Raw genomic sequence first — 25,029 nt, 5'->3', positions numbered from 1 at the left:
TGCTGCCTCAGGGGCCCCCTCCTTGGGGAAGCCTTTTATGCCCTTATGCCTCCCCTGGTTTACAACAGCCCTGGCTATAAAACCAGCACGGTGCTCACCATGTAATCTTCGCCAGCCTTGGGTCTCCCTACACACACTTTGCTGGAAGGAAGGGCCGACCAGCCACTGTCCGTGGCACACCGTGGTGACCATTGCTGGAGTCACTGGGTCGTGCACAGGCCAGAGAGGCAGGACCGTCGAACCCAGACAAGAGCTGCCAGGTGGTTTCCAGAAATTCCAGACACACTCGATAGTAATTTGCCAGCCAGAAATTTGTCAACAGAACTGGAAACTTGTTGAAATCCACAATATCCTTTCTAATTTACATTGGAGTGAGTGGGTTTTATTTATGTATGTATGTATTTATTACTTTTAAGAAGTTCTCGTTTGGCCTCCAGGTGAGTGAAGGACAGACTGACAAAGATCGTCCTTGCTTGACCAAAGCCCAGCCTGTCCATTCAGCCGGGGCGTCTCCACCCTCTGCTCCCCTCTCACTGCCCACTTCCTCCTCACCCACACCGAGCGGAGAGACCGCCCAGAAGTTAGGCCAGCCGGCAGCTTTCAGACTTTGTCTGTTTTGATCCCCAGGAGTGCTGGCTGTGCGAGGGGCTCCTGGGGCCCAAAGACACCACCGAGGAATCCCCCCCACCAGTGGGCACCAAGGTAATGACAGTAAGACATTTATATAGGTTTGTTTTGCTTTGTTTTTCAGTTTGTTTCCTGACCAAAGGTCAAAGAGCAAGCTGCCTAGTACAAAGCAGGTCTCTGGGCCACCACCACTGAACCTAACGTCTCCTTCCCTGAGCCTGAGGGACCCTTCCGGCTGCCTGGCCGTGCAAGGGGCTGTGGCCACAAACGGAGGGCAAGTTTGGGAAGGAGGGCTTCCGTGGAGCCTGAGCCGGACCAGCCTGGATGGGGCGTGCCGATGGGAACTGCCGCCCTTGAGTGGAGCCCCAGAGCTAGGCTTGAGGCTTCGAATGTATACTTTAGGACATGATCACAGTCAAAATGAAAACCCCACGTGGTGCTTTTGCATGGAGTGGCTATCCAGACGTGCCTATTCAAGGAACTGAGTTGTGCGGAACAAAGATAACAGATGAAGATTTATTATGCGCTTCCACAGAGTGCTTTATGGGACTCACTTTTATTTTCCACAACAACCTGGGAGATGGGGATTATCATGAGAAGACTCGGAGATGCTGCAGGGGGGAGGAGGGCGGGGGAGGAAACGGGCAGCCCTTCAGGGAGACCTGACTGGTCAGGCCAGGATCTCCCCTGGCGGCCCTAGCATTTGCGGGTGGGGGCCTGTCCTCCCCGCTGACCCCGTTACCTGCTGGGGTTGGCCGCTCCTGGTTCAGGACGTCGTAGCCCTTCCATCTGTACTGAGGGGCCGGAGAGCCCTCCTTCGACTGGCAGGTCAGCTGGATGTCATTCCCGATCACGGCCTCCCCCTTGATGCCGCAGTCTGGCTTGGAGGGTAGCACTGCGCAGGGGAAGGATCAGAGGGAAGGCAAGCATCAGGTGGGGCGCGGTGACAGCCCCCTCCCGCCTCGGACACACACTCATACCGCTCTGTTTGTTCTCAGGCAGAGAAATTCATAGCCTACTGGTGAGAAATAGTGCTGTAAGGTCGATCCACCGCAAAAGATCTCGGTGGCCCTGTCCCCATCACAGAGAGGCAGTGCGCACCTACATCAGGAAGCATCCTGAGTACAAGATTAGAGTCACCACCATTATAAACGGTGGGGACACTGAGGCCCAGAGAGGCGACTGGGTGGGACTGGAACCCAGGTCTCCTGACTCCACGTCCAGGGATCTCTCCACCAGCCCAGGAGAGCTCCTTCTGCTGTTGGCTCGTCTGTGCCATTTTAGGGAAACCTTGCAGTCCCCCAGTGTTCCCATCTGTAAGATGAGGGGACAACAGAATTTCTGTAAAGGGTCAAAGGTAATATTTTAGACGTTGTGGGCCACGTTATGGTCTCTGTCACTGTTTCCGTGTTTTCAATAACCCTTTATAAATGTAAAAACCATTCTTGGCTTGCAGGCCAAGTACGAAGAGGCCCAGGCTGGATTTGGCCGTGTTTGCCTGCCCCTGGGTTAGGGAAAGGCCCCTCTCTCTGAAGCCCTTCAACTCAGACTTCTTAGGAAGGTTCCCTTTCTGTTAAGCACTGCCCTCGTCCTGGGTTTTGCTGAGAAAATGCAACTGCTCAGAGTAGCTGGGTGATTGGAGAGACCCCAGGTGGCAGCAGAGTTGCATGCTGGGTGAGAACGAGGCCCAAAGGGGTGGGGGTGGGGGCAGAAAGGAAGAGACAAGGAAAGGGAAGCCTACAGAAAGGAGGTTACAGAAACCAACAGGCCCCTCCACTCACAATCCTAACGTGATCTCCCACAATTCCCGAGGATCTTAAGCTGGTGCCATTCACTTGGCATTGCCGCAGGATGGCTCATCCTACACCACTGGGTAGGATGACTCATTCTACAAACCTTGTTGGGCACTTCCTGTACGTCTGATACCGCTAGGCACTGGGATGACATAGTGAGTGAGTCCCTGTGTTCGAGGAGTCCAGTGGGGGCAAAAGACAAGTAACTGGACTATGACCGGGCAGGAGGCAAGGCTGCGGGGGCGGGGAAGGCACAAGCAAGGGACACTGACCCCCACAGCCTGGGCTGTGACCTGGAGGAAGAGTGAGAGTAAGCAAGGCCAATAGTGGAGGTGGTGGTGGTCAGAGAGAGGTGAGGGCCCTCCACACAGAGGGAACAGCGTGTGCAAAGGCCCTGAGGCAGGAAGAAGCATCACGTATGCTTGAGACTTCAGGTAGTGTCCTTGGGGCTGGCAACGGGAAGAACACGCAGTGCAGAGGGCTATTACTGAATCCCCCGTGGCAGGCCTGTCCCCTCCACCTCTTTCTTCAGACCCCTGGACGGTCTGCTTGCCCCGGTCAGTAGCACCACCCACTGTACCATCCAGACTGCACGGATGCACGGTCACTGAGCACGCAGAACGGCGCAGCCCCCCCTTCCCCCCCCCCCCCCCGGAGTGGCTGGGGGAAGCTACCCGGGATGCACCCGGCCGCCACTTCTGGTTTTTCTCTGAAACAGGCAAGGGGTCAAAGAGCAAGCTGCCTAGTACAAAGGGTGTGTGTGCCCCACAGCTCCTTCTTCTCTCTTGAGGGCCACCAGGTGTGGGATAAGCGTGGAGAAAATGACAGGCCCTCCCCCACACCAGCCCCAGCTGCACAGTCCCTAAACCTAAGAGGCCCAAGCTTGGTTCACGAGCCACCTTTTTATATCCTGACCCAGGCCCCAGGGACTGAAGTAGCCTGGGCAGGAAGAGACTGCTGCCTTCGGACCACTCTGACAAGCGGCCGTCCGCCCCGCGGGCCCTGCAAACGGGTACAAGGGAAGGTGAACACTGCTTCCCCAGAGACTGGCTCTAGGTCAGGGTTGATGAGCCAAGTCTGCCTCCTGAACTCTCCAGAGGTACAGGAACAGCCCTCTCCACGCATGAAAAGCACTCAGCCTGCTTCCCAGGGATGCCTTGACCAGGGGGCTACAACTTTCCCAGTTAGAGAGCCCGCCTGAACTATGACACCCACAAAGAAGTGTCACATGGAGCCAGCCTTATACTTGGTGTGCATGACCATTGTCAAGACTTTCCGTGACCAGCCTTCTCTGGGATCCGAGACAAAAAGGAAAGAGAACAGACCAAGGCAAAGGAGCATCTAGCACCTACAGAAACATAAAAAAGCAAGCTGGACATATCCGGAGGCTAGCTTTGCCAGGAGAAATTATTAAGGCAAAGCCTTCATTCACTCTGGAGGCAGTAGAGGTAACAAGAGACCAGCCTTATGAAGGAGTGTGTCAGGTTTTTGTCCGTACCCCCCCTCACACACACACCTGGGGCCCTTACCCCTCAGCCCCCAGGCTGTCCTCCCACCCCAGCTCACCCTAGGCACCCCAACTCTGTCCTGATCCTTCTCTAAGGATTCCTTCCCCAGCCCCCCACCATCACAACCAGCTAGGACCTCGAATCAGCTCTAGTTTAAACAGCCCTTCCTGCGGGGCTGTGAGGCCTGAGGGGCTCCCGGAGATCTAGGGTTCAGGGTGGGCTCTTCCTACCTCCCAGACCGAAGGCGGCTGTACCTGGAGCTTTCGGGACGGGGCACCGCGCCGCTCCAAAGCCTGCGCCTCCCGCTGCAGACGCCAGGGGGCGCCAGAGGCCGGGGAGCCGCCCGGTTCCCACCCCCACCCCCTCCCACCCCCCGCCGCGTGCCGGGCCCCAGGGCCAGGTGGCTTCCCCCGGTGACCCGCTCTGCGTGCTCCACCCCAGTCCGGAAGCTCTCCGCTCCCTCAGTTTACTGTGAGGTCGCCCAGCCCCGTGTGGGCGGCCCCGTATAATTAAAGCCCTTCTACCTAAAAATAGCCCAGTAGCAAAAGCCATTTGGAAACAAAACTTTCTTTTAAAGATTTTTACTGGATTTCTGAACAGAGTACAAAATGCTTTCTCTCTCTTTCTCTCTCTCTCGTTGTAAAGCAAAACACTGAGTTCCATAATCTCTGATTTAACTTGTATCTTTGCCCTTCTAATTAGCTAGTTCCTGTCTTAAAATGAAGCTGGCCCTGGGAGGGAAGGAGGAATCGGACATTCACACGTAAGTGGGGTCTTGCTGCCTTTCCCCCAACCAGCTTGTTGCCAGAGGAAAGTGGGAGCTACTTAAGGGAAGCCAGAAAGAGACGGAATCAGCCAGAAAAGGACCAGATCCAGAGAAGTGAGGGATTCAGGGCCATGGGTTTGGAGGAAGACCTACAGAATAGAAACTAGATAAAAATGTGCATTTTCTTAGCTTATAATATCTCTCCAAGGAGCTAACACAAATAAAAATTAAGAGCTATGTACACAAAACAATTTGTTACAACATTATTCATAATGGCTTTGATTGGAACAGGCTGAATGTTCAGCCAGGGACAGGGGACTCTACCCACTCACCCAAGTAGCAGGGAGCTTAAGGGACTGTAGGTACTAAGACAGCGGAAAGTGCTACCTGGTGAGGAATGAAAAGAGCAAAGAACCAACCCATTCGGCTACAAACTCAGTTATGGACAAGAATAAGCATGTGCAGAGGAGCTGGAAGTCAACGTGGACAAATATAAAACCTAGTGATACGAGTGAATGTTTTTCTTTTTTAGTTTCTCTCTCTTTTTTTCTAATTAGTATTTTTAACAGGCAAGGCAAACACAGTTATTTGTTTGGGTTTGGACTAAGGTTGCTATAGCAGCAGGAGGGAAGAGCAGAGCTCCATTTCAACAACTAACAGCCTTCTGTGTGCTACAGATCTCGACCTGAGGAGCCCTGCAGAGAGCAGGCCCCTTGCTCTAAGGGTCCTGGGTAGACAAACACATTAGGCACCCCAGCTAGATTGGGAGCAACTAAAACACGGCTATAAAAATGCTAGAAGATGATAATGTGTGATGGCGACAGCCTCGTTCGTGAGGTGAGAGGGGCTGTGAATGTTCCTAAAGGTCTAAGACCATCAAGAGCCCCCGCTGTGAAAACCCAGAGACAATGAGGCACGCACTCATGGGCCAGTGGGGATTCCATCTCCTGGACCCTAAGCAAAGACCTCCCACGTGGAAGAGCAGGTACAGAACCTCAGTTATCAATGAGTGATGTGTCCAAGATGTAGGTGCTCTGTGGACAAATGAGGGCAAATGGCGTATCCAGGGCTCTCTCGGCTCTGCCACGCCAACCTTCTGCTGGCATGGATCCAGGAAGGGCAGAGCTCAAGTTACTGCCGGGGCCAGCTAAAACATCACTGGCAAGCTTATGTCTGCTATCAACTGACAGAGAGGGTACTTTGAAAAGGTAAGTAAACCTAGAAGAATTTGGGAATCCTCCTGACCTGGATCAATTACTGGCCGGGGGTGGCAGGCTTACGTGGCGGAGCAGTGCAGGGCTTTGCATTTGGGCCACGCTGTTTTGACGGAAGCTTGCACACTTTCTACAGGTGTCTCGAGCCTCAGCGTTCTGTTAAACATGTTAGTACCCACTTCCACAGATGGATTGCAGAGATTAAAAGAGACAATAAATGTAAAGCTCTTAGATGCCTGGCACATACCTGGTCCTCAGTAAATGGGAACTATTATGACCATGAATTTGTGGCAACTTTCCCACAGACCAAGGTCATTGCAAGTTGATGGTAGTTTTCTCTCTATTTAAGATAAAAACCCCTCTGTTTTAGGACACGGAGAAACGGGAAATTTGGCTACATGGATGGGTGCAGGGTTGTGAAAGAGGTCCTGGGCCTTCCTTCTACAAACCAAAAAAAAGGGCTCTGCTTCTGTCCACGGGAGGCCTGGAATTCTATTAGAGATCCCTTGTTATTGAAGGTCATTAAATCTGAAATACTTCTTCCTAGATGAGAGGACTTAATCTTTTTAATATGTCATTCCTTTGCAAATTAATTTGTAAGTTGACCATAATTCCAATCAACTTCTATTTTTAGCTAAGCAAAGTGATTTAAAAAATTAACATGAAAGAATAAATGTGTAAAAATTGACAGAATTTTTTTGGAAAAGTTTAGTAAGAGAAGATATTACCCAGTGCCAGGTATTAAAAGCTAACTATTCAAACACTGATAGCTCTAACTAAAAATAAACAAAAAAACAAAAAACAGAAAAACAAAAAATTAGATAGATAAATATGCCTATATATATATCAACACTGAGTATAAACATGCTGTAATCAAAACCGTGTAATATCAGCATAGGAATAATCAAAAGAAAAATGAACAAAGAAAGGAGTAAGAAAGCAGCCATTCTGTGTAAGAACTTCCTCTGTGACAAAGCTAGCAACCCAGTGGGATGATCAGTGTTTCTGTGGTACAGTGAATGATGCTCATGCAGTTGACTATCCATGTGGAAGAAAACAAAGTTAGACTCCTAGCATCCTATTTACAAAAATAAATTCCAGGTAAAATAAAAGTCTAAGTGTGAAAAAAAGAAAAGAACATTAAGTTCATTTTTAGACTCCCAGAGGTGGTGGTACATGACAAGGGACCTCAAATGCGTGATAGAAAACATCAGCATGATACAGATCGGGACTTCTCCTGTGCCTCAGAATTTCCACTACAACCTCCAGGGGAGTAAGTGTCCTCAATATTAAAGAGAAGCATGAGAAACATCCTAGCAGCCTTTCCAAGAGCGAATCCTTTGGTTATCAGTGACCCTCCTCCCACCCAAGCAAGAGAAGCCTGGAGGTTCAGCAGGGAGGAGATCTCTTTGAAGAGGATGCTTAGGAATAAGGACCCATGAGCATTTCCTCTCCTTCTCTTGGGGGAAGGGAAGGAGGTATTTCCCCCATCTCGGGTCAAGCCAGGGAGGCACCAAAAGAATCCAACATGGAGATTGGGGTTCCCTACTGTTGGGAGCTGACATCTCTCATTCCCTGGCTGAGGCTCGCTGAGTGACAGAAACCTGTAAGTTCTTGAAGTGCTGATCCTGCAGTGTGAGGATGGAAGGGCTCTATAGATGCCTCTGGGTCCCTGGGGATCCCCCTGAGGACTGTGGTGCCTGCCTGTTGCCAAGAGAAGTGAGAGAAGCCGGCTGGACCAGGCTGCAATGGCAGGGTGGGGGTGGGGGCTGATTCATGTCACGAAGGGGGTTGGGCCCAAATGGGGGGTAGTGAAGCTTATTAGTGGCTAGATTAACATTTTGATTTAGACTGCACTGAATTTTTTCTCACCTAACAAATTAACAAAATTTACAAAACCTAAAAAGATTGATAACATTCAGTACTGGTAAAGATATGGGAAAACAGGCATGCTCATAAAATGCCATAACAATGTAAGTTGCTTCGAGGAAGGTAGTTTGCCGGTATGGATTAATATTTAATGAAGGCATCGTCTTTGACCCAGAAATCCTACTTTTAAGAATCTATCCCCTAGAAATAAAAACAACAGAGTGGAAGAATATCTATATATATCAGTATTGTTCACACACAAAACTGGAAACAGCCTGAGGATATCCATCAGGATGGAACACTTTAATAAATCATAGTACATCCACGTGATGGAATGTATGCTGCTAACAGGTAGATCTATAGGTATTGATCTGGAGAAATATGCATGAAACATTACCCAAAAAAACATTGCCGAGTGATCTTTATAATATGATCTCTCTTTTTTTTTTTCCAAAGGAAAGGAAAGAAAGAAAAAGTGTTTGTGTGCATGCACACTTGCATAGTTGAAAAGGACGTGGAGAGAAGTATGGAGGAATATTACCGTTGGCTACCAGGCTGGTGGTAAGATGGAAGGAGACGGTTAATTTCTCTCTTCGGGGCTACATTGGTTGATTGACACAATGTTTCAAAAAGCCAGGCAGCCACTTCCCGCAATTTAAAAAATCCCACTAAGGAGTATAAATGGAAAAAATAAAGGAAAAATGATCCATCATTTTGGTTTAAAGCATTGCTACCTTCCAGGGTGGAGGCCACTCCTTATATTGGACCTAGAGGAGCCATTCCTTAAAATGCATCCAGTAACTCACTCTGAGTCAGGTGCCTACTTTCTCTGGGCCTCATCTACAAAATGAAGATACTAAAGTAGATGATTGTTCAGAGTCTTCCAAAACTATAAGCTCCAATAGTAAGTTATCTGTATGAAAAGAATGTCATCTTGGGACATATTTCAAAGGTGGTAGAGCCTAATCAGCGGTGTGTGGTTGGGGCCCGGGGTGGGGAGATGCTGGTGTGAAGGGTTTCTACTGATTAGCTGAACTTATGACGGGGAAGTTCACAATCTGGCTCTCAGCACCAAAGGAAGGCCCAGTGAGAGTCCTTAGTTAGGATCTAGAACTTCCCTTTTCCTTCTCCCTAATAAGTTGGCCATGAAAAGGAAGGGAGCTGGGTTATGGGGAAGAGCACTGGACAGAGCACGGGCAGAATGTCCCAGGCTGACCCCGGGGCCACTCCAAACCAGCCTTCTCCACTGCCCTGGAACTGTGTGCCATTGGTGGGCCGCTCAGAGTAGTCTTCAGTTAAAAAAGGAAGAGCCGCCCCCTGCCCAGGCAGATGGGATGAGGGGAGGAGTCTGAGCTCCTGGTCAGGTCTGGCTGCCTCTGACTTTACCTTCCCACGAGGGCACTTCTTCTCTGAGCACGCTCCCTGCCCCACCTCCCTGCCACCCCAGGAAGGAGATGGAGATGCTCACCGAGGACCAAGAGCCGGACGCGTGACTTAGAGGTTCCCGCCAGGTCTGACAGCAGGGAGACTGAGCACTCGTACGTGCCGTTGTCATCCATGGTCAGCTGGTCAACAGTGATGGAGGCATCTGATTGCTCAGCATTGCTCGATATGTTGACGCGGTTCTTGTAAAGGTCCCCATAGATGTAGCTTTTCAACGAAAATTGCCAGGTGAGCACCCTTTCCTGGGAGGAAGAAGAAACACCACTCGGTCTTACCCCAAGTCTTGGCATGGTGCTTGCAGCCTGTTCTGAGGAGCCTCATCCACCATTTCCCAGGCCCAAAGGGCGGACTCACCAACCCCTAAGAACAAACAGCTCTAATATGTAGTGCCCATTTGTGGGTTCCTCTTATAAGGTATGTGTCCTTTTAATGAAACTACTGAAGGACCAGGGCAGATAGGCAGTTCATAACACAGAAGCACATATGGATAAAGGGCTTTCTCGGATCCCCACACCTTCACCTCTGGTAACCTCTGGCATCTCTCTTACCCTTTTTTTTTTTTTTTTTAAGATTTTATTTATTTATTTGAGAGAGAGAGAGAGAGCACAAGGGGGGGGAGTGGGAGAGGGAGAAGCAGACTCCCTGCTGAGCAGGGAGCCCGATGCGGGACTCGATCCGGGGACTCCAGGATCATGACCTGAGCCGAAGGCAGTCGCTTAACCAACTGAGCCACCCAGGCACCCCTCTCTTACCCTTTTGATTTCAAACTGTTCTCTCATTCAGACAACCAGAGTTTAATGAGCACCTATTACGTGCCACACATTATGCTAGGCGGCCACCACTGGCTTCCAAGCCCACTTTATTTACTTGACTCTTGCCTTTGGAATTTATTTATTCACTGATCTACTCATTGTTTACCAAAAAGAACATGAGACTGGCTAAGATCACTACTTTCTAGCCAAACCGCCCAAGTACAAATCCCAGTTCTGCCACTTACTAGTCATAAGACCTTGAGCAAAATGTGACTCTGTTTCTTTTTCTACAAAATGGAGATAAAAACAATAACACCTATTTTATACAATTTTTTTAAATTTTTTTATAGATTTTATTTATTTATTTGACAGAGAGAGACACAGCGAGAGAGGGAACACAAGCAGGGGGAGTGGGAGAGGGAGAAGCAGGCTTCCCGCCGAGCAGGGGGCCCGATGTGGGGCTCGATCCCAGGATCCTGGGATCATGACCTGAGCCTAAGGCAGACGCTTAACGACTGAGCCACCGAGGTGCCCCGTATTTTATACAATTTTTGTGAGGATTAAAGTATATATGCAAAACAGGGCATTGCCTGACACGGTAGGTTTGCTGTAAGTGCTAGACATCATCACTCCTGAGTGTGATATTCAAAGACGAGTAACTCGTGATTTCTGCCCTCAAAGAATAAATGTTACGACATCCTATGATTAGCTATGGGGCCTCAGAATAGAGGCATTACATCTAAACTGGGAAGTCTGGGAAGGCTTCCTGGAAGAGTTCCCAGAAGACAGTGTCTCGGATCCTGAAGGACAAAGGAGAACCGGCCAGGCAAAGGGCTAGGGGGTTGGGGCGGTGCACGTTGGAGGAGGACAGATGTATTCAGCATTTTAGGCAAAGGGAGAACATTGAAGAAAGACCTAGGAGTGGGAAGCTCTGGGTCAACCCCAAGTGGTTCAGTATGAATGGAGGTGAGTGTGTGAGGGTGGGTGGAAGATGAGCATGGGCAGGTAGCAATAAAGATCATAGCTGCTCTTTACTGAGTGTGTGCTCTGTGCTGGGTACTATTCCAAGCACTTTGTGTGTATTATCTCACAACACAGACGTGATGGAGGTATTATGATTATACACATTTTACACATGAGGAAACCAAGGCACCAAGAGGTGAAGTACCTCTCCCAAGTTTACGTGGTTAACCAAATGGCAGGGCAGGGATTTGAACCAGACGTCTGGCTTCAGAGCCCCGACCCTGGCGATTCTGTATTGCCAGACTGCAGGGCCGTGTATACTGAATCGGTTGCACTTTATCCTGAAAGCACTAGAGAGCTGTGTATTTTAGGAAGTTAGCTCTCAACACAGGGTGGAAAATGAATTAGAAGGAGAAGCAAAGGCAGTTAAGAAATGAGTTGAGCAATTCAGGTGAAAAACGATGGGTCTTCGGATCAGGCTGTGGCAGTGCAGACGGGAAGGATGAAGTGAATTTAGGGAGGGTGAACAGGGTAGACCGATGGGACTGGGAGTCAGGGAGGGGCAGACCTCAAGGGGGAGGGTCTTTGGCCTGAATATTCTGGGTGTATGGTGATGTCACTTCCAAGAGAAGAAACACCTGGACAGAGAATGTCTTAAGAAAAAATGATGCATTCTGTTTAATACGTGATGTGCCTGAAGTGTCGAAGGGACACCCAGGTGGAGCTCAGTAGGAGTGGACAGGGCAGCTGAGTGCACCTGGGAATGAAGGTTTGGAAGTCAGTGACTTAGATGTTAACTGAGCCGTGGGCTGGAGGAGGCCATCCCAGGTAAATGAGTATGGTATGCCAAGTCCCCAGCGTACTTCATTCTGAAAGGTCAGGGAGAGCTCAGATGGATCAGAAGAAAACCCAAGATGGGACTGCCAAAAAGCCAAGGGAGGAAGATTCCGAGATGGGAAAGTGGTCGATCGTGGGAAATGCTAGCGAGAGATGAAACAAGAGGAAGCCTGAATGAGTACATTGAATCAGCAAAAGAGAAGCTGCCAGTGACGTCAGTGGGTTGGTAGAGGCCAAAGGCAGAGCCGGCTTGGGTAGAGAAGGGAGTGTGGAGACACAGTGTCAGGTCTGATGCTGCACAGGTCCTTTGGGCAAAGTAGGACCGGGTGCCCTAGTTTTCGGACCGACACAGCTTGTGCCAGAGCACGCGAGTTGGCTACTGGAGTGCAGGCTCCCTGGGCTGGGGACCCTTGGGCAGGGCATAACTGCAACCATCCTGGGAGCGGCAGATAATTCTCGGGAAGCTTGGCTGAAAAGGGGAGGAGCATCCGGGTGGGAGAGGAGGAGGTGTCTTGAGCTGAGGACCAGTCCATGAATGCAGATCCTTCCCAGCTCAGCTCTTTTCTGACGGGCTGGCTCTGCCTGGGGCTCTTGATGCCCCAACCGTTCTCCTAATCACAGCTATCCCAAGGCTTCCTCCCTGGATCCCGCACCCCTGCCCCCTTGCCCAGACCTGTCACAATAATCTCCTTGAGGACACAGATTTAATCCCTTTTTCCGCACCCTCAAGGGGCTTGCCTCAAATCCTTTCGGAAGTGGGGGATCCATCAGTCAACAGAAGAACTTTGGTGTTTAAGCACTCAGAGAAGTGCCTGGTGAGACCTTACATCTGGTTGGCTGAATACATGTGATGGTGGAAGAGACAGCCTTCAGTTTCTTCAAGCTAAAGGCCGCAGCTTCCCTCTCTAGGTTTTACCCTGAGATTCTGGAAATAGATAGGACCTGTGCCCATGGCCCATCAGGGTCCCCAGGGCAACAGACAACAGGGTACATCAGGCAGGATTTACTCTCCTTTCCCATGGGTCCTGCTGCTCTAGGCCTTGGGCGTCTTGGGTCACCCCTTCTTTCCTGTCAGGGAAAAAGGTAAATGCTTTCACTCTGGGTATTCCAGGGACCTAATGCTTACCTCTGGCAGGCACGTTTGCATTTTTTGTTTCTTTTTTTTTGTTGTTACTAAGTAGCTCCACACCCACCATGGAGCCCAACAGAGGGCCTGAACTCAAGACCCTGTGATCAAGACCGGAGCCAAGATCAAGAGTCCTTTGCTTACACTGAGATACCACCTTACACCATTTAGAATGGCAAAAATTAACAAGGCAGGAAACAACAAATGTTGAACAGAATGTGGAGAAAGGGGAAACCTCTTACACTGTTGGTGGAAATGCAAGTTGGTGGGAATGCAAGCCACTTTAGAAAACAGTATGGAGGTTCCTCAAAAAGTTAAAAATAGAGCTACCCTATGACCCAGGAACTGCACTACTCGGTATTTACCCCAAAGACACAGATGTAGTGAAAAGAAGGGCCACATGCACTCCAATGTTTATAGCAGCAATGTCTACCATAGCCAAAATGTGGAAGAAGCCGAGATGCCCTTCCACAGATGAATGGATAAAGAAGATGTGGTCCATATATACAATGGAACATTACTCAGCCATCAGAAAGGATGAATACCCACCATTTGCATCGACATGGATGGAACTGGAAGTGATTATGCTAAGTGAAATAAGCAGAGAAAGACAATTACCATATGGTTTCACTCATATGTGGAACATAAGGAATAGCATGGAGGACATTAGGGGAAGGAAGGGAAAACTGAAGGGGGTGAAATCAGAGGGGAGTCGAACCATGAGAGCCTATGGACTCTGGGAAACAATCTGAGGGTTTCGGAGGGGAGGGAGGTGGGGGATGGGGTAGCCCGGTGATGGTTATTAAGGAGGGCACGTGTTGTAATGAGCACTGGGTGTTATACACAATGAATCATGAAACACTACATCAAAAACTAATGATGTACTGTAGGGTGACTAACATAACATACATACATACATACATACATAAACAAATAAATAAATAGTCCGGTGCTTAACTGACTGAGCCACCCAGGTGCCCCCACGTTTGCCTTTTAAAAGTAGACCTCACTCTGGAACTTACTGAACCACAATGGAAAAGACAACTGTTAGCCTAATGGGCTATATACTTCCCTGATGACCATATGCAGGTACATGAACAAGATCTGGCATCTGTTTAGGGACCTGTTTTGTATGACCCCCAACCCTACACCCATCCTTTCTTTTTTTCTGAATGTACTTAAAAAACAACAACAACTAAGGTTGTAGAATTACAAAATTCCTTCTACCTTGGGACCTTAGATAGGATGCCCTCAACTGATTTTAGTCCTTTGGAGTCAATGTGTGTTGCTGCTTATTTAAAGACAGTTCAGCTAGAGCTCCAAGAGTGGTCGGGATTTTTTTTTTTTAAAGATTTTATTTATTTATTCATGAGAGACAGAGAGAGAGAGAGAGGCAGAGGGAGAAGCAGGCTCCCAAGGAGCAGGGAGCCCGATGCGGGACTCGATCCCAGGACCCTGGGATCATGACCTGAGCTGAACGAAGGCAGACGCTTAACCATCTAAGGAGTGGCCGGTATTTTAAAATAAGTATCTCATTAAAAAAAAAAAAAATGAGATACTTTCCTGAACCACCAGGAGGGGTAGGCACCTGAGCAGGGAACCTCGGGTGAGTTAATTTAGTTCACCAGTGCCTACTCATTGGAAGAGCTGGGTTTTTATTCTTGAAGAGACTCATGGAAGGGCATGTTTCTTATAGGTTCACATACTAGTTTTTTTTTAAAGATTTATTTATTTATTTGAGAGAGGAGAGAGCACACCAGTGGGGCGGGGCAGAGGGAGAGGGAGAAAATAGAGACTCTCAAGCAGACTCCCCCCGCCCGAATCCCCGTGAGTGCGGAGCCCGACTAGGAACTCACTCGATCTCATGACCCTGAGATCATGACCTGAGCCAAAACCAACTCAACAGACTAGGCACCCCTAGGTTTACATACTAATTTGTACAAAAATGTCCTTGGTGCAGCTTATGCCAAGCAATTATGAAGATTGTTCTTGAGTATTGTGTGAAGGTTATGAAGTTGGAATAGGCAAGTCATGGGTGTGAAAGCTCTCATTTATCCACCTCATTTAATTTTTAGCTTTGTAGCCAAAGTCTCTATTTTCCTATTTTAGGACGGCTGAAGTGTCCTGACACCCTTTCTTAAACCTGAATTGATGTATGGTGGGGCCATGCGAGATATTTTTTGTGATTTTTTTTTTTAAACTTCCCCTTTTTGTATATGTAATATTAAGCAAATGATGAAACATTGCTCTAATGGTTTAACAAAGGAAGGAGAACGAAAGACCCTAATTTCTGGGTGGAGAAGTCAGTCTCCTTCAATGTGGAAAAGTAGATCAAGACTGTTACCAAAAGTTCTTCTGTGTTCTTGTACCTGACTTTAGGATACAATTTTTTTTTTGGCCAAGTCGTGCCTTTCCTCCTGGAATTGTAAGTGGGACACAAGACTAGCACTTTTTCACACTGTGAAGTACATATTGTTACAGAGAACATACCAGAGCCTTTCTCACTGTTAAGCAGATGATGCCTCGTGAATATATGATCTATGCAGAAACTCCTGCAGTTTTACCTGCTGATGCTGGCTGTCTGTTGGAAAATAAATTTTGAATGTGTTCTTCTTCCTCCCACCCCAAAAAATAAAATAAATAAAAATAAAGTAGACCTCACTCAAGCTTATGAATAGATGCTCCATTTCTAATAATTAGAGAAATGTGAATGTGATTTTTAAAAATGAGATACTTTTTTCACTTACCAAAATGGCAAATATCAAACAGTTTGGGAATACTGTGTGTTGGAGAAATAGGTGTCCTCGTATTATTGGTGAACGTGGAGATTGGCATGACATCTAATGAGAGCAATCTGATCTTATTTATCAAAATTTTAAATTCACATACCCTGTGACTCAGAAGTTCTATTTTTAATAATTTATCCTCCATGTATATACTTTATATACACACTTATGCCATATATGTGTGGTACATATGTCCATAGACAGTCACATAGAGATATTTACTGCAACATTATTTGTAGCAGCGAAATACAGGAAACAACTCAAATATGCATCATTGGTACATATAGTACATTCATAAAATGGAACACTCTGTGCAAATGTTTAAAAAATGAGACAGATTGCCTCTAGGCCTTTTGGCTAAGATCAAGGGTAAAAAATGAGATAGGTATAAATGTACTGACATATGGAAAGAGCTTCATGACATGTATTAAGAGAAAAAAGCCAAGTGCAGAACAGTGTGTGTGTAGTCTCTCTAAACATGCATATTCATATATGTATGTTTGCATATGTGCACAGCATGTATTGAAGGCCACCCCAAAACTCGTAAGAATGGTTCCCTTTGGTGAGGGGAACAGGAGACTGGGAGTTCAGGGTATGGGGTAGACACACTTTAAGTATTACTGCTTAATCTTTAGTCATATGCATGTGTTACTTAAGACACACACATACACACAAATGAGCACTCAGGGTCTGCTGGGGGCAGCACAGAATGGAGGCAATTTGGTAGTCTCTATGAAATTATCAGAGCATTTACCCTTTCTGGGAGTGTATTCTAGCAGTATACCTGTCCACACCCAAAATGATGTATGTAAATGGTTATTCTTGGTAATTGGAAGATTGGGAATAAAAAAGTGCCTATCATTATGGGGCTGGTTAAATACTAACAGCATCTCCTCACAGTGGACTCCTATGACGCTCTTAAAGAATGAGGGAGCTCTCTATTAACTGATGGAGAAAGCTCTTCAGGAACTATGTTAAGTGAAAAATGCAAGGGGCAGAACAGTGCCTGGAATGTGCTACCTTTTGTGTAAAAAGAGGGGGAAATAGGAACACACATACATGCACACAAAACATGCTAACATTTTCTTGAATTTGCATAGAGTCGATGGAAGGATACACAAGAAACTAAATTGGTTCTCTTAGCCGAGAGTAATATTCAAAATACGTAATAATTGCAGCAGAGATACCAACCAATCAGAAAAGAGGTTGGTCCCAAACAACCAGAACCAGTGAAAATCGGCCTTCCCTACAGGTAGGGAGTGTAGAGGGGGAGGGGCGGAGATGGTGAGGAATAGAAGGATCGGGGTAGACAGGCGGGGCAGGGATGGGAATGAGACTTCCCAATGTTCGCTTTCAATGATGTTTTAATTTTGGACCCATGGGACTGTATTACCTATTTCAAAATAAAAATAAAAAATAAAATACAGGGGGAGCAGAGCAAGATGGCAGAGGAGTGGGAGACCTGGATTATGTCTGGTCTCAGGAATTCAGCTGGATAGGGATCAAACCATTCTGAACACCTACAAACTCAACAGGAGATCGAAGAAAAGAATAGCAACAACTCTCTGAACAGAAAAGCGACCACTTTCTGGAAGGTAGGACGTGCGGAGAAGTGAATCCGAGGCAATATTTGGGAGGATAGACGGCGGGGGAAGGGGGCCTCTGTCAGCCACTTCTGGCAAGTGATAGAGCCACAGAGCACAAAATTGGAACTTTTAGAAGTCAGCTCCGCTGAGGGACGTCGCTCCAGTGGCTAAGCGGGGGGTGGAACCCTCGTGGGACAGTGTGGTCTCAGGACCCTCAGGGTCACAGAAAGACTGGGGGTGCCTGAGTGCGGCAGAGCTCCCAGGTATTGGAGCGGGGAAGCCGGCTGCAGAGGCGGAGCCCAGGTGCGGGCTCTCAGCTCGGGGTTGCCATAAACCGTGATCCGGGGCACAGTCGGGCCCCTGCTCCTCCAGCAGGGACCCAACAAGCGGCAGATCCGGGGAGACTCCCCTTCCTCCCCTGGGAGGAGCGGCGCAGGAGTGCACCGCAGGGATCTGCTGGGTTTGGAGACTCCACACCGAGTCAGGTGCCGGAGACAGAAACGCTCAGTCACAGGCCGGGTGAGCACGAAATGCGGCCAGAGACTGGGAAGACGGGAATGACTGACTGCTTTTCTCTGGGGGCTCACTGAGGAGTGGGGCCCCGAGTTCTCGGCTCCTCCGGGGCGGAGATTGGGAGGCCGCCATTTTCACTCTCGGCCTCCAAAGCTGTACCGAAAGCTTGCAGGGAACAAAAGCCCCGGAGAGCAAACCCGAGCAGATTCCTTAGCAGGGAGGGGGCAAGGGCGGGGCTATTCCGCCTCCGGCAGAGACATTTGGAAACCACGGCAACAGGCCCCTCCCCCAGAAGATCAGCAAGAACGGCCAGCCAAGGCCAAGTTTACCGATCAATGAGAACGGCAGAACTCCAGCGCTAGAGGAATACTGCACTCAGAATCCTGGCTTTTTTACCATGATTCTGTAGTCTTTCAAAGTTAATTTTTTTTAACTGTCTTTTTTTTTTTTTTTGAATTTTTCTTCCCTTTTTCAACCAACATCTTATCAATCACTTTTTTAAAAAACATTTTTATTTTTCATTTTTAGGGTCATATTCTATCCCTTCATAGTAGTTACCCTAATTTTTGGCATATATATGTAAGTGGTTCTCTCTTTAAAATTTTGAGATAGTTTTTTCTAACAGATCAAAATATACCCTAAATCTCTAGTATATGGTTTTGTTCTACTCTCCTGCCTGATCACATTCTCTCCCTTTTTTTTCTTTTTTTTTTTAAATCCTCTTCTTTCTTTTTTCAAACAACTTCTTAATTCCTTTTATAAAATTTTTTATAATTTTCATCTTTACAGCCATATTCCATCCCTTCATCATATCAACCCTTATTTTTGTACATATATAAGTTTTTCTTTCTTTAAAACTTTGGGAGACACTTTCTTCTAACAGACCAAAATACACCCAAAATCTAGGGTGTGGCACTGATCTATGCACCAGCCTGATCATATTTGATCATATTCTGGGTTTTTTTTTTTGTTTTGTTTTGTTCTGTTTTTGTTTGTTTTTATCTTTTTCTTTTTCTTTTTCTTTTTTTTTTTCTTTTTCTTTTTTCTCTCTTTCCCTTTCTTTTCCCCTGGCTTCAGGTCTTTTCTGATTTGTTTAGAGTATATTTTCTGGGGATTTTGTTACCCTGTTAGCATTTGTTCTCTCATTCACCTATTCTCCTCTGGACAGAATGACAAGATGGAAAAAATCACCTCAACAAAAAGAACAAGAGGTAGTACCGACTGCCAGGGACCTCCTCAATACAGACATTAGTACGATGTTGGATCTAGAGTTCAGAATCATTACTTTAAAGATACTGGCTGGGCTTGAAAAAAGCATGGAAGTTATTAGAGAAACCCTTTCTGGAGAAATAAAAGAACTAAAATCTAACCAAGTCGAAATCAAAAAGGCTATTAATGAGGTGCAATCAAAAATGGGGGCGCTAACTGCTAGGATAAATGAGGCAGAAGAGAGAATCAGTGATATAGAAGACCAAATGATGGAAAATAAAGAAGCTGAGAAAAAGAGAGATAAACAACTACTGGATCACGAGGGCAGAATTCGAGAGATAAGCGATACCATAAGACGAAACAACATTAGAATAATTGGGATCCCAGAAGAAGAAGAAAGAGAGAGGGGGGCAGAAGGTATAATGGAGCAAATTATAGCAGAGAACTTCCCTAATTTGGGGAAGGAAACAGGCATCAAAATCCAGGAAGCACAGAGAGCCCCTCTCAAAATCAATAAAAATAGGTCAACACCCTGACATCTAATAGTAAAACTTACGAGTCTCAGAGACAAAGAGAAAATCCTGAAAGCAGCTCGGGAGAAGAGATCTGTAACCTACAATGGTAGAAACATTAGATTGGCAACAGACCTATCCACAGAGACCTCGCAGACCAGAAAGGATTGGCATGATATATTCAGAGCACTAAATGAGAAAAATATGCAGCCAAGAATACTATATCCAGCTAGGCTGTCATTGAACATAGAAGGAGAGATAAAAAGCTTCCAGGACAAACAAAAACTAAAGGAATTTGCAAACATGAAAACAGCCCTACAAGAAATCTTGAAAGGGGTCTTCTAAGCAAAGAGAGAACCTAAAAGCAACATAGACCAGAAAGGAACACAGACAATATACAGTAACAGTCACCTTACAGGCAATACAATGGCACTAAATTCCTATCTTTCAATAGTTACCCTGAATGTAAATGGGCTAAATGCCCCAATCAAAAGACACAGGCTATCAGATTGGATGAAAAAACAACACCCATTGATATGCTGTCTGCAAGAGACTCATTTTAGACCCAAAGACACCCCCAGATTGAAAGTGAGGGGGTGGAAAATGATTTACCATGCTAATGGACACCAAAAGAAAGCTGGGGTGGCAATCCTTATATCAGACAAATTAGATTTTAAACCAAAGACTATAATAAGAGATGAGGAAGGACACTATATCCTACTTAAAGGGTCTATCCAACAAGAGATCTAACAATTGTAAATATCTTTGCCCCTAACATGGGAGCGGCCAATTATATAAGGAAATTAATAACAAAAGCAAAGAAACACATTGACAACAATACAATAATAGTGGGGGACTTTAACAACCCCCTCACTGAAAAGGACAGATCATCTAAGCAAAAGATCAACAAGGAAATAAAGACTTTAAATGACACACTAGACCAAATGGACTTCACAGACATATTCAGAACATTCCATCCCAAAGCAACAGAATACACATTCTTCTCTAGTGCCCATGGAACATTCTCCAGAATAGATCACATCCTGGGTCACAAATCAGGTCTCCACTGGTACCAAAAGATTGCGATCATTCCCTGCCTATTTTCAGACCACAATGCTTTGAAACTAGAACTCAATCACAAGAGGAAAGTCGGAAAGACCTCAAATACATGGAAGCTAAAGAGCATCCTACTAAAGAATGAAGGGTCAACCAGGAAATTAAAGAAGAATTTAAAAAATCCATGGAAACCAATGAAAATGAAAACACAACTGTTCAAAATCTTTGGGATGCAGCAAAGGCAGTCCTAAGAGGAAAGTATATAGCAATACAAGCCTTTCTCAAGAAACAAGAAAGGTCTCAAGTACACAACCTAACCCTACACCTAAAGGAGCTGGAGAAAGAACAGAAAACAAAGGCTAAACCCAGCAGAAGAAGAGAAATAATAAAGATCAGAGCAGAAACCAATGAAATAGAAACCAAAAGAACAGTAGAACAGATCAACGAAACTAGGAGCTGGTTCTTTGAAAGAATTAACAAGACTGATAAACCCCTGGACAGACTTATCAAAAAGAAAAGAGAAATAACCCAAATCAACAAAATCATGAATGAAAGAGGAGAGATCACAACCAACACCAAAGAAATACAAACAATTATAAGAACATATTATGAGCAACTCTATGCCAGCAAATTAGATAACCTGGAAGAAATTGATGCATTCCTAGAGATGTATCAACTACCAAAACTGAACCACGAAGAAATAAAAAAACCTGAACAGACCTATAACCACTAAAGAAATTGAAGCAGTCATCAAAAATCTCCCAAAAAACAAAAGCCCAGGGCCAGATGGCTTCCCAGGGGAATTCTACCAAACATTTAAAGAAGAATTAATACCTATTCTTCTGAAACTGTTCCAAAAAATAGAAATGGAAGGAAAACTTCCAAACTCGTTTTATGAGGCCACCATTACCTTGATCCCCAAACCAGACAAAGACCCCATCAAAAAGGAGAACTACAGACCAATATCCCTGATGAACATGGATGCAAAAGTTCTCACCAAAATACTAGCCAATAGGATCCAACAGTACATTAAAAGGATTATTCACCATGACCAAGTGGGATTTATCCCTGGGCTGCAAGTTGGTTCAACATCCGCAAATCAATCAACGTGATATAATACATTAACAAAAGAAAGAGCAAGAATCATATGATCCTTTCAATAGATGCAGAAAAAGCATTTGACAAAGTACAGCATCCTTTCTTGATCAAAACTCTTCAGAGTATAGGGATAGAGGGTATGTACCTCAATATCATAAAAGCCATCTATGAAAAACCTACAGCGAATATCATTCTCAATGGGGAAAAACTGAGAGATTTCCCCCTAAGGTCAGGAACACGGCAGGGATGTCCACTATCACCACTGCTATTCAGCATAGTATTAGAAGTCCTAGCCACAGCAATCAGACAACAAAAAGAAATCAAAGGCATCCAAATTGGCAAAGAAGAAATCAAACTCTCACTCTTTGCAGATGATATGATACTTTATGTGGAAAGCCCCAAAGACTCCACCCCAAAACTGCTAGAACTCATACAGGAATTCAGTAAAGTGGCAGGATATAAAATCAATGCACAGAAGTCAGTGGCATTCCTATACACCAACAACAAGACAGAAGAAAGAGAAATTAAGGAGTCGATCCCATTTACAATTGCACCCAAAACCATAAGATACCTAGGAATAAATCTAACCAAAGAGGCAAAGAATCTGTACTCAGAAAACTATAAAATACTCATGAAAGTAATTGAGGAAGACACAAAGAAATGGAAAAACGTTCCATGCTCATGGATTGGAAGAACAACTATTGTGAAGATGTCAATGCTACCTAGAGCAATCTACACGTTCAATGCAATCCCCATCAAAATACCATCCACTTTTTTCAAAGAAATGGAACAAATAATCCTAAAATTCGTATGGAACCAGAAAAGACCCCGAATAGCCAAAGGAATGTTGAAAAAGAAAAGCAAAGCTGGCGGCATCACAATTCCAGACTTCAAGCTCTATTACAAAGCTGTCATCATAAGACAGTATGGTACTGGCACAAAAACAGACACATAGATCAATGGAACAGAATAGAGAGCCCAGAAATGGACCCTCAACTCTATGGTCAACTAATTTTCGACAAAGCAGGAAAGAATGTCCAATGGAAAAAAGACAGTCTCTTCAACAAATGGTGTTGGGAAAATTGGACAGCCCCATGCAGAAAAATGAAACTGGACCATTTCCTTACACCACACACAAAAATAGACTCCAAATGATTGAAAGACCTAAATGTGAGACAGGAGTCCATCAAAATCCTAAAGGAGAACACAGGCAGCAACCTCTTCGACCTCAGCCGCAGCAAATTCTTCCTAGAAACATTGCCAAAGGCAAGGGAAGCAAGGGCAAAAATGAACTATTGGGACTTCATCAAGATCAAAAGCTTTTGCAAAAGAAACAGTCAACAAAACCAAAAGACAACCAACAGAATGGGAGAAGATATTTGCAAATGACACATCAGATAAAGGGCTAGTATCCAAAATCTATAAAGAACTTATGAAACTCAACACCCAAAGAACAAAGAATCCAGTCAAGAAATGGGCAGAAGACATGAACAGACATTTTTCCAAAGAAAACATCCAAATGGCCAACAGACACATGAAACAGTGCTCAACATTGCTCGGCATCAGGGAAATCCAAATCAAAACCTCAATGAGATACCACCTCACACCAGTCAGAATGGCTAAAATTAACAAGTCAGGAAATGACAGATGTTGGTGGGGATGCGGAGAAAGGGGAACCCTCCTACACTGTTGGTAGGAATGCATGCTGGTGCAACCACTCTGGAAAACAGTATGGAGGTTCCTCAAAAAGTTGAAAATAGAGCTACCATACGATCCAGCAATTGCACTACTGGGTATTTACCCCAAAGATACAAATGTAGGGATCCAAAGGGGTACATGCACCCCGATGTTTATAGCAGCAATGTCCACAATATCCAAACTGTGGAAAGAGCCAAGATGTCCATCAACAGATGAATGGATAAAGAAGAGGTGGTATATATATACAATGGAATAGTATGCAGCCATCAAAAGGAATGAGATCTTGCCATTTGCAACGACGTGGATGGAACTGAAGGGTGTTATGCTGAGCAAGATAAGTCAATCAGAGAAAGACGTGTATCATATGACCTCACTGATATGAGGAATTCTTAATCTCAGGAAACAAACTGAGGGTTGCTGGAGTGGAGGGTGGGGTGGGAGGGATGGGGGGCTAGGTGATAGACACTGGGGAGGGTATGTGCTATGGTGAGCACTGTGAATTGTGCAAGACTGTTGAATCACAGATCTGTACCTCTGAAACAAATAATGAATATATGTTAAGAAAAAAAAAAAGAAGAAGATAGCAGGAGGGGAAGAATGAAGGGGGGGAAATTGGAGGGGGAGACAAACCATGAGAGATGATGGACTCTGAAAAACAAACTGAGAGTTCTAGAGGGGAGGGGGGTGGGAGGATGGGTTAGCCTGGTGATGGGTATTAAAGAGGGCATGTTCTGCATGGAGCACTGGGTGTTATGCACAAACAATGAATCATGGAATGCTACATCAAAAACTAATGATGTAATGTATGGTGATTAACATAACAATAAAAAATAGGTACAGAAAAATAAATAAAATAAAATACAATGTCTTCTATATTCCGCAAAAGAACCTAAACAGAAAAAAAGAAAGAAAGAAAGAAAAAAAACTCCAAAACACTATTCAATAAAATCTGACCTTAAGGAGAGCTCTGTGCTAATCAAAAGGAATGACTGTCTCAAATGATACAATTTAGGTAACTTAAGACTGACCAGCAGAAGGATATTTTAGGGAAGGTCACTTTTTCAAAATAAAGGTGGCATAATATGCCCCTCACTGGGTCCAACACTCACTACTCTTTCCCCACCCAGTCCAGCTTGGGTGCTGGTGTTTATTCTAACATTTATTGAAAGACTTGTAGTCCTTGTCCTCTAAGAGGTCATGGTCAGGTAATATTCACTTCCATGATACCCTCAGCTTTTTAAGGATGCTTACCGAGTGACTCCTTAGAAGCTTGTCCCATTGGATAAATCCATTTCGGTCGGAGGCAGATGTGTGGTAGGTGCATGGAAGGGTAACACTCTTTCCCCGGGCAGCCCGAAGAACATCCTGTGGGGTTTCCACAGAGATGGCATTGACAGTCGCCCAGACTGGAAAGAAAGTGGGAAGTGGGAAGAAGTAAATGACATGGCATAGCCACTCATTGCCCAGAGGACCTCTGAGGGAATGCCCAGTGACATTCTCCTCCTGCAACCACAGCTAGACACACTACAACTGTGATCTTGGCCATGGCACACCCTCTGTTCTCCATGACCAAAGTGAAGACGATCGTGTGCCTTGGTCCACCCTATACCCATCCTGCAACATCACAAAGAAGTTAAATGCATTGTATGGTAGCTAAAAGCCCAGCTTTGAAC

General features: G+C 45.7%; 1 protein-coding gene across 1 annotated transcript in view; it reads right to left on the bottom strand.

Moving 5' to 3' along the window:
- The window catches only part of GPA33 (glycoprotein A33), a 45,905-nt gene that overhangs the window by 7,669 nt on the left and 13,207 nt on the right, over positions 1-25,029 (bottom strand). The window contains 3 exon segments of the mRNA XM_035011035.1: positions 1,370-1,522; positions 9,246-9,462; positions 24,608-24,762. Of these exon segments, the coding sequence (XP_034866926.1) occupies positions 1,370-1,522; positions 9,246-9,462; positions 24,608-24,762 (525 nt within the window).

The sequence above is a fragment of the Mirounga leonina genome, unplaced genomic scaffold (assembly GCF_011800145.1).
Source record: "Mirounga leonina isolate KUSES-001 unplaced genomic scaffold, KU_Mleo_1.0 Mir_154, whole genome shotgun sequence".
Taxonomy (NCBI): Eukaryota; Metazoa; Chordata; class Mammalia; order Carnivora; family Phocidae; genus Mirounga; species Mirounga leonina.
This window is presented reverse-complemented; position numbering and strand designations above follow the sequence as displayed.